The sequence below is a fragment of the Ctenopharyngodon idella genome, chromosome 19 (genome assembly GCF_019924925.1).
Source record: "Ctenopharyngodon idella isolate HZGC_01 chromosome 19, HZGC01, whole genome shotgun sequence".
Lineage (NCBI taxonomy): Eukaryota > Metazoa > Chordata > Actinopteri > Cypriniformes > Xenocyprididae > Ctenopharyngodon > Ctenopharyngodon idella.
In genome coordinates, this window is record NC_067238.1 from 3148509 (window position 1) to 3159405 (window position 10897).

General features: G+C 40.9%; 1 protein-coding gene across 1 annotated transcript; it reads left to right on the plus strand.

Moving 5' to 3' along the window:
• Window positions 1–939: 939 nt before the first annotated feature.
• LOC127501306 (uncharacterized) lies at window positions 940–7381 on the plus strand. Its single transcript, XM_051873255.1, has 7 exons — window positions 940–5440; window positions 5534–5716; window positions 5918–6025; window positions 6119–6301; window positions 6503–6712; window positions 6913–7044; window positions 7376–7381. Exons 1-7 carry the CDS (start codon window positions 4928–4930, stop codon window positions 7379–7381), a joined length of 1335 nt encoding a protein of 444 aa, XP_051729215.1. The 5' UTR covers window positions 940–4927.
• Window positions 7382–10897: the final 3516 nt, after the last annotated feature.

Genomic DNA, 10897 nt, shown 5'->3' on the forward strand with positions numbered 1-10897 from the left:
GCTTTGTCATGAGTGAACATCAGTTATCCTTAAGGACATCATGAAAATTGGCAGTAATGCATGTTCTGTATGTTCATGGACTTTGAAACAAACTGTTAGCGTTAAATGTGTAATGACAAATGTTCAGTGCTTGTTCACTGTCAAAGTGGAATTCACGCTCGCTCATTCATATACTCGCTCACAATCTTTTATACTTGTGTCTTAGATAGAAATTTCTTATGCAAATGTTATAGTGTCAGTGTTAATGTTGTGGTTTATTTGTGTTCAGTCACGGCAGAGTAGTAAAAATTAAAATAGTGCCATTACAGCCAAAGCATAAGCATTTGAATGCCACAAAGAAACAAACTGAGGGTATAGGTTTACACGACAACGATATGGTTAAAAGTTAAAAGTTACGTTTTTCCTTTGGATTTTCCATGTACAAACGACACCATTGTCAGAACGATCCCCATTCATACGAACCCATTAAAATGATTAAAAACACTGTCTTCTGCTGGCAGGCCATTAGATGGCAATGAAACACTATACACTAAACATGTAATGAACATGTAATGCTCATGTAATGCTAGGCTTAAGCCTAGTCCCAGACTAAGGGGCCATTTACACAAAAAGTTTTCCGCTTTTAGTTGAAAATGGTGTTATGCGTTTTGGCCATTCATTTACATGACAACGGCATTTTGGTGGCCTGAAAACACAAACTTTTGAAAATGGGTTTCAAAGTGCAAGTTTTTGAAAACGGTCTCTGTGTAAACTACAAAAACGCGAATCTGTGAAAACGATGACGTCATGCACATGCGCCTACATGTTCAGTCTAGAGTGTTTCATCGCCATCTAATGGCCTGCCAGCAGAATACAGCGTTTTTAGTCATTTTCACGGATTCGTATGAATGGGGATCGTTTTGACAATGGTGTCATCTGTACGTAGACAATTCAAACGAAAAACTTCTCCATTTTAAACATATCGTTGTCGTGTAAACGTACCCTAAAATGCATGCTTGAGATGTTTTTGTTACGGAACACAGACTGGAGAGACTGGTAAGTTTCAAATAATTCAAACTCTTGATTAACACAAGGAAACAATGGAGCAATATGGCAGGCAGCTGAGTGAAAGTGAAGATGGTGAAAGGAGGAATGGTGAGTAGCCACACACACACACACACACAAACACACACACACTTTGAACAGTCACTGAAGGAGTACTGTTTAACTTCCCTTTTTCTCTTGTAGAAAGACCACACAGAGATTGGAGGTTGACGAGGGACTGGAGTCTAGGAACTGGAATAAGGAAAAGAGAGCAAGAAGGTAAGTATGATTCATATAAGGGATAGTCCAGAAGAATTCAGTCTGAGCCATTATCGAGACTAGACAGTGTGTGAGTGTGTGTGTGTGTGTGTGTGTGTGTGTGTGGCAAGTCCTTTTATATGGTGCTGAGGTGATGGGTGACCGCTGGTGGTGATCAGTAATTAGATGGTGATCGTGGGTCAGAGATGATGGCTGCATCCGAAAACCTAGGTAGCTGACTTGTTGTCTCACTGCCTTATCAGGCAATGACTTGTAAGGCAGTGTTTGTGCATGAAGGCACCTCACGAAACTGATTTCGGACAGACTTCTGAGGCAGCGTAACAGTTTAATGATCTACAGCAAAATAGCGTGAGCTTTGGTGAGAACTGAACAAATATTTAATTACTACAGCAACTGCAATTTCTCACTAGAAATGTCATCAAAAGTGGAAAATGTTGGTCAAAAATTTACATTTACATACAAACTGACCAGCAAACTCAACTTTCGGACGCCATCTTTAATTTTCCAGCTCAACAGTCACAGAATGGACGCACAGGATTGTGGGATATCAAAGGCAGTGAAGGATACATCTGTCACAATCACCAGTGAGAGCGCCCGTCATTGCTATCAGAGGGCACTCCAACCTGGACTACTATTATTTTCAAAGACTCCATTACCCATAACACACTGCCTGGTCTATCTGCCATGATTGTTCACAGCTGTTTCTCATTATTCTCATTAGCCCAATTCCGCGGGAAAACCGCGGACTTTGCAACACTGCCTACTCCAAAAGTCAGTTGAAAATATGTCACAGTTATTAACATCGTACATCTAGCGATTTTATTAATTTATTTTTATTTGATGTGCATTTAAACGCTATTACACTGACATTAAATTACAAATAAAGTAATTAAATTAATAAATAATAGATTAAAATAAGGTGACCAGATTTCTGAAATGGAAACCGGGGACATTTCCTATTTGAGTGGTCAAAATATTACCAAAATCTCATTTGTTATTATCTATTTATTAAAAAATGGGGACAAGCAGTTCAAAACAATATGCCTATTATAACAGAAATATGACTTCACAAAAGCACGTTACATTACAAAAATGAAACAACATAAATATAAGAAGATAAGATAAATAAAACGTCATTTAGGCTAACATTTTTTTTTTTTTTAACATTCATTATTGAATTTAATATTTTTGTTTTCACAAGCTGTTTTTACTGCATTTTAGACTCATTTTAAGCACAAAGTAAGTTGCACTTGCACGTGTATTATTATTTTTTTTATTATTATTTATTCATATCTGAGTGTACCTTCACCACGTGATATGTGTGCGGAAATTGCTGCGTTGTGACAGCGGAACTTTTTTGGACGTTTAAAATTATGCAAAACAATCTCGCGCCCTGTTATAAAACATACACACAGTATTACTTCAATTTGAAAGTAATAGTTAGTGTGTTACTATTTTGAAACCGATAACAAAGTTTATTTTGATATTTGACGATATAATGATATAATGGCGCTCTGCTCTGGTCCAGATTACGTTCTTCATGAAGTAGCGGCGCGCGCGCGACCAAGTGTAGCTGCACAACCCCCTCTGTTGGTGAACATAATCACTACACAATTGCTCCGATAACTGACAGGTAAGCTGGTCGGATATTTTTGCAATGTATTTGCGGGTTGTTTTGTTTTGAACGAGCTGTAAAACGGGGATATTTCCGGGGACAGCTCCAGTCGGGAACAGAACACCAAAAACCGGAAAACGGGGACGTCTGGTCACCCTAGATTAAAATACACATCTGTGAGGGTGTTTCCATGCTGGGGATCAAGTGCCATGCTCACTCTGTATTTTTTGGGAAGATCATATATGAACAAAAGTGGTCAATGTGAAAAATGTGGGGAAATTAATGTTTTTTTTTTTTCTGTAAGTGTTTAAAATTCTTCTAACATTTAATGGAACGTAGTTTTGATCGAAAGGCTTTTTTCCGACTGTAAGATTGGAAATGTATTTTCTTGTGCCCTGAAATATATTTTTAAATGTATTTTCTTGCCCCTGAAATACATTTTTAAATATATTTTAAGTATATGAAGGTTGAAACAAAATATATTTTCAGATTCAAAAATACATTTAATCGAACTTCACTGTTTACCACATATTAACATTACATTTCAAATATATTTTGGCCAGATAAATAATATTTTTTTTTTTCGTCTGTTTGCTGTCGTGCAGAAACATTGTATCTCTGAATTTTGTAATTTCTTATTTATTTTTCTTTTCAAAAATCTTAGTGGTCATCCTTTACGTCTCTCTGTGGGTTTTGAAATATTTATTTAACCAGTGAAATTTTTTAAAAAAGAGCTTGTGACTAAACCTCGTAACTGCATTGGCTCTTCAAACTGTCAGTCAAACCTCACAACTCCACACGCCTCTATCGTAAAATAAGTGCTACACGCCGTTTGAAGAGAGATCTCTGCTTGTTTACAATATTAGGGTAAGTAAACAACTGTTTGTTTGAATAAGTACAGCGCTTTCTTTATTCAAGAAACACTACATGTAAAAACTCATGTTGTATGTGTTTGAGGAGCAGAGAAGAGTGTGTTGCATTTGTCACCGAGTCATAGCCAGTCTTAAATTGTCTCTGTGTTGCGCTCATTAATTAAAAATGCTTAGTCACTCTTTGTATTTGTATTGCATGTTCAATTTTAATCTAACGAAACAGCGTAGGTCTCCATGTTCCACCGTGACGTCACTGTGATCGCCGCATTCCTCGGAACGTTCGATGAGTATAAGCTTGAGTGCAGAGGAAATATTCCTTTTGTAGCGAGTCGGCGAGTATTTGTGAGTATGCTCTTTACACAGGGATTGGGGATCTGAATTTTAATCTTTTTAATGCTGAAACAGTGGAATGTTATTTCTATTTACTGTACATTTAGATAAATAAACAGGCATGCAGTGGTGGTTTGTGTGGAAATAGGAGGCTGATATCTAAATCAATAATGATCAAAAGAAAAATTGATAACTTGATCATTTGTTTCATTGACCAACCGATTGCAGATCTGATGACACACTGATAGTGAAAGCTGACTGACCTTAAGCTGATTTGTGTAGTTTCTATTTGGGCGTAATAGAACAATTTTATAAACTTTTGCTCTCAGCCTCCCTTCACTTTTCTGATGGACCACCACTGGGCATACACTGTAGGCCTGTACTTTTTTTACATGGGTATACTTTGTTTTCCACGTTCTGCTCATTCTCAATCTCATGCGTAGTCATGTCCGAATGACTATTAATGGATGAATGAGTTTGACATATGCACTATAATTGCTTATTTATACTCTACCAGATGTCAAAGGGCAGCACTGAATCGTGTCAATATTCTTGTGTCTTAACATTCACCTAGCGTATGCGCAGTTGTACACACACCGTCAGTGCAAACACCTTCTGATGATGAAAACTGCAGAACGCAGATGACATAAGTATACTTTGGGCTTAAAACAAGCTTTCAGGTTCTTATACTGTATGTTTAGTCATCTTATTTCTTCCCTTTCTCTTTCTTTCATAGTTTCACAGTTACAGATTGCATATAGTCATTTCTAGATCACCTTTCACCATCACATCAAACATCTATTGGAGTATGTCAACCATGCCCAGTATTTGTTCTGATGAGCTCACCACGGCCCTTGCTGCGGGGAAGTGGTGGGCAATGGTGGAAGTTTCATCCCCTATATCTGAGGAGCCCGAGTATGGGGGCCACATCTCTGGCCAGTGGGGGGATTTAGTGGAGGCACAAGAAACTTCATGCCCCACATCCCTGGTCTTCAGTGATGCATCTGAGAAGGCCCAGAGAAGGTCCCAGCACTCAGGCTTCTCAGATGCATCACGGAAGACCACAAAGCAGTCAAGGCAGAAGATTGCTCAGGGAGGACCTGTCCCTGCCAGGTCCAAACAGGGAGCACCTGTGCCCGCCAATTCTGAGAAAGGGGACCTCTCTTCATCCCTGCTCTTCAGTGACGCATCCGAGCAGGCCCCAAACTCAAGCTTCTCAGATGCAACGCTGAAGAACATGGAGCAGCGGAGAAAGAAAAAGCCACAGGTAGCACCTGTGCCTGATGGGTCCCCACATGGGACACCTGTGGCTGCTCCAAAGGTGCTCGCAGGCTACCCACATAGAGCATTCTAAGAAGCGAAGCACTCATTTAACATGTGCAGCATTACAATACTATATCTGTTCCCTCAACAGGACAATGTAGGTCTGTGTCAGGCACCTCCACAAAAACTATGTGTGGAAATTGACAACCTTACTGAAAAGATGCAGCAGCTGACTCTTAATCTGGAGAGCCACAACCATCAAGCTCCCCAGACGAAGCCGAGAATTCGGAGCAGCCTTCGGCGTGGGTCCCAGCTGAGCCGGAAAAGAGCATCGGTTAGACCCTCCTATCTCTCAGTTTTACTTAGATTTAAAAAATGAAACACTGTCATAATTTAGTCTGGGATGACAATCATATCCTTTTCAATTCAACCCCTTCATATTGAAATGGTAGAAGCAATTTGTCTTTAAATTTACTTTAAGGATCACTCATTAAATTTGGTCAGCATTACATGATTATGTCTGTTCCTTCAACAGGACAATGCAGGTGTGGATCCAAAAGGTGTGCCGGTGCATTCGGGGACCCCACAGGGAGCACCCGTGCCTGATGGGTCCCCACATGGGACACCTGTGGCTGCTCCAAAGGTGCTTGCAGGCTACCCACATAAAGCATTCTAAGAAGTGAAGCACTCATTTAACATGTGCAGCATTACAATACTATATCTGTTCCCTCAACAGGACAATGTAGGTCTGTGTCAGGCACCTCCACAAAAACTTTGTGTGGAAACTGACAACCTAAATGAAAAGACGCAGCAGCTGAATTTTAATCTGGAGAGCCACAACCATCAAGCTCCTCAGACGAAACCGAGAATTCGGAGTAGCCTTCGGCGCGGGTCCCAGCTGAGCCGGAAAAGAGCATCGGTTAGACCCTCCTATCTCTCAGTTTTACTTGGATTTAAAAAATGAAACACTGTCATAATTTAATCTGGGATGACAATCATATCCTTTTCAATTCAACCCCTTCATATTGAAATGGTAGAAGCAATTTGTCTTTAAATTTACTTTAAGGATCACTCATTAAATTTGGTCAGCATTACATGATTATGTCCATTCCTTCAATAGGACAATGCAGGTGTGGACCCGAAAGGTGTGCCGGTGCATTCAGAGACCCCACAGGGAGCACCCATGCCCACAAGTTATCCGCAACAGGGAACAAAACACGAGATTGCTTTGCATCTGTGCTACCCACTGTTGCTGCAAAAGCCCCAAGCCTCTTGTCTTTTAGCACAGAGAACTCAGACCAGGTCCCACCTGAACCGGAAAAGAGCATTGGTTAGACCCTCCTACCTCTCAATTTTACTTAGATTTAGAAATTAGACACTTTAATAATTTAATATGGGCCTATAATCATATCCTTTTCAATTCAACCCCTTCATATTGAAATGGTAGAAGCAATTTGTCTTTAGATTTTCTTTAAGGATCACTCATTAGATTTGGTCAGCGTTGCATGATTATGTCTGTTCCTTCAACAGGACAATGCAGGTGTGGACCAGTCACCCCCACAAAAAAAGCAGCGCATGGCAATCGAAGTCAAGGTCCAGCAGTCAAAGCAAGGCAGCTTAGAGCAAATGGACCTTTTATGTAGCATGTTCAAAAAGTTATGTGTAATTTCAAATATTTAATATTTATAATATTTAATATGTATTTAATATTTATGTAATTGTTTGTATAATCAATAAAAAATTAATTTATTTGTCAATGACAGTAATTAAACTGATAACTTTGATTTGCTGTCACTGGGCTGATTAAATGTGATAAATTCACACACTAAACCAAAGGATAGCATTGTAATAACATATATAATTTGTATTGTCCACAAGTTGTGTCTTAAGACAAAAGGGTATATAATACAGCTGATTTCAGTATACATTTTCTTACATCCCAAACATCCTGAGATCAAGGTTTGTTTTATTTTTGTTTTTATTTTTATCACAGGTTTAAATCTAAAGTAACGTGAAAATCTTCTTACTGACTGTTGTGCTCTTTTATTTTTGTTGGATACAACGCATATATTTATATAATTATATCGCAGCTTTTACGATTCGAAAATCGCACTAAGCAATATCGCGACTTCTGTTTAATGTTGATATATCGTGCAGCCCTTGACTAAACTGTTTGTGTGTGTCGTTTAATTTAAACATAAATTCAGCTGCAGCCAAGTGACTTGGGCACAACCCAGAAATGTGTTTTTTGATTTAGAGGGTCGTGACATTATTCTGAATTGGTAGTACTAGTTCCTGAATATTTTAACTCATATCTCCATGTTAAATATCTTTTTGTGAGTTAATATATGTTAAAGGCACAATATGTAATTTTCACCCTAGAGGTCACTTACTCAAAACAAAGGCGTAGCTTGATGATGCAGTGCAACGAGCGTGGAATCATTGTTGTTTTCACCTCCACAACCAACTGATGGCAAACAATAGGTTACTGTCATAACCCCAGTTCTCTGAAACATCGAGTGGAGAGATCAACCTATGGGAAGGGCATCCGTACCTGACCCCTCAGAAGCATCCAATTGCACCAAGTCTGGCTAGACAGACAGAAGCGTGCAGCCAATGCCAGGTAAGGCCCCATCCCCTTACCTGAGAGCATATATGGGCTGCACACGCCTCTATTCTCCAGTAAGTATATTCGCTTCTTGTGCGGCAAGTGGGGCAAAGCTGGTGGATCTCTCCAGTCGAACCGGGGTTTCAGAGAACTGGGGTTACGACAGTAACCTATTGTTCTCTTTCATCATCTCATGTTCGAGATCCACCTAGATCCACCAGATTGCCCAATACACTCACAGTGAGGTTCTGTAAGCCAGAGAAGGACAGTCACCCCAAGGGGGCGGTGCCTGATACATCCCATAATCATCCACCTGGCAACCCTGATGCACACACATGACTGCTGTGCACAGGCAGGACATGAAGCATGTATGAGGCCCACACATGTAAATAAATCCAGCAATACATACATACACACCCTGTAAATGCATACTAGGTGACATAAATGTGCATGGCCTCCCGGCCCATTCACCACTTGTTCCTTTATTACAATGTGTAAATAGGAAAGAAGAAAGGAAGAAAAAAGAGGCGGGGCTATGAAGACCCCACCCCTAAAACAGAATGTGCTACTGAGGTTCTGGTGACACCAAGTAGTAACACACAAACATATAAGGAGACGCCCAGCTGGCAGCAGAGCAGATGTCCTGCAGTGACACACCCCTGAACAAAGCCCAAGAGGCGGCTAAGCCCCTTGTGGAATGAGCTCTGATGTTTCCTGGGGTCTGCGCTCCCATCGATTCATATGCCACAGCTATAGCTTTCACAAGCCAATGTGAGACGCATTGCTTAGATATGGGACTTCCTTTGTGAGGGGGCGACCATGAAATAAAGAGCAGGTCGCTCGTCCAGAAAGCACTGGTCTGTAATGCACGGACAGGACATTCAGCCTCTGATCCTCCATGGAGGAAAACTGTGGAGGGTGAAAAGCGGACTGCTCCAACACCTCCGATGTGAATGCAGGGAAGCACTTAAGCATAAAAGCCAGGTTATGCTAAAGAAAAACCTTATCTCTACTAAGAGAGAATTTAGTGCATAAGGAATGAACCGAGAATGCATGCAGCTCACTGACACGTTAAGCTGAAGCCAAGGCCAAGAGCAAAGCTGTCTTGAAGGACAGCAGCTTTAGGGAAATACTTCCCAGGGGCTCAAAAGAGTATTAAGACAGAGCCTCCAGCACCATAGAGAGGTCCCATTCAGGAACAGTTCTCCTGATGACTGGCAGCCTTCATAAATCTGCGGATTAGAGGATGCTGCCTGACCATTGAGCTCTGAAAGCCCACATGACAGGCAGTAATAGCCGCCAAGTAGACCTTAATAGTGGAAAAAGACCTGCCTTTATCCATCAGGTCTTGTAAGAAACACAAAATATAAGGAACTGAGCACTGATATGATGTGAGACCACGCCCATCACACCACCCTTCAAACACTTGCTACTTACAACCATATAAAGGCCGTGTAGAACACGGCACTAGCATTCTGTATAGTAGCAACCACACGCGGGGGACGCCCCTTACTTTTTTAAGTTTGTCTTCTTAAGGGCCACGCCCAGAGAGCCACCCTGTCCAGGTATGGGTGATAAATCTTCCTGTTCGCTTGAGATAATAGATCTGTGCGGAGGGAGAGGAGCCACGGCTGGGCATATAACAGAAAGTTATATGTGCCAGCCATGGTGCTTTGGGCCACCTGGGTGTTATCAGAATGAGAGACAGGCCCTTCTCTCTCACCCTGGCCAGTGTGGGAATTATCAGGCATAGGGGAGGAAAAGCATACAGCAGCACTTTGGGCCATGGGTGGGCCAGTGCATCTACCCAAAGGGGGGTGTTACATTATAGCGAGAAGAACATAGGACAATGGGTGTTTTTGCGCGAGGCGAATAGATCAACAGTTGCCTGTCCGAATTTCATCCATATTATGCCCGCTATCTGAGGGGGGAGGAGCCAATCTCCGTAGAGTGGGTTCCCCGCTCGATAGAAGGTCCGCGTGCCTCTGTTCGGAATACTTAGAACATGAGTTGCGTGTAACGACAGGAGAAAACTGACATTCTCAGTGAAGCTAAGCCTGCCTCCACACACAAACAAGTCTGAGGGCCGAGTGAGAACCCGAGAGGAAGAACTGTGAATTTGTAACATGAGCCTGGATAGGTGAAATGAAGAAACATTCTGTGTGGTGGATAAATGCTTATGTGGAAAAAAGCATCTTTCAGAGTGAGCGATGTGAACCAATCATTCTGTGTTACTGAATGAGAGAGAACACAGTGGGTTAACATTCTGAAATCATGTTTCCTCAAATGTTTGTTCAACATTGAGATCCAGAAAAGGACGAAGACTGTCATAATGGGAATTAGACAACGCATCAATTTTTGGTCAAGATCTTAAGTATTGACAATGCAAGAGGTGAGCACTCTGTAAAGTCTCCTCCAGCACATCCCAAAGACTTTCAATTAATTTAAGGTCTGGATTCAGGTGCCAATTCATGTGTGAAAATGATTCATCATGCTCCTTCCTAACCATTCTTTCACAATTTGAACCTGATGAATCTTGACATTGTCATCCTGGAATATAGCCATGATGTGTCTTCCTACATTGTTTAAGAAATGAAAAGCTACACACTTCATCAATTAGGGTTAAAAGAACTGTTGCCAAACATATAACATGCTAGAAACATAATCACTGCAATAATGATCCAATCATAGACTCTTAAGCGTGTGCCTGTTTAAATCCAAACAGTGATTTGTTTTTTTTTTTGTGTTTTTTTGTTTTGTTTTTTGGCTGGGCAGTGTATATAACTGCCTTTTAATTTTAGAATGTTGGTTCCTCACATGAGGATAATCATAGGAGGTCCATGACATCTAAAAGATTGAAAACCCCCGCTATAGGCAAAGGCAAATACTAATTGTATCGCTGGTGAA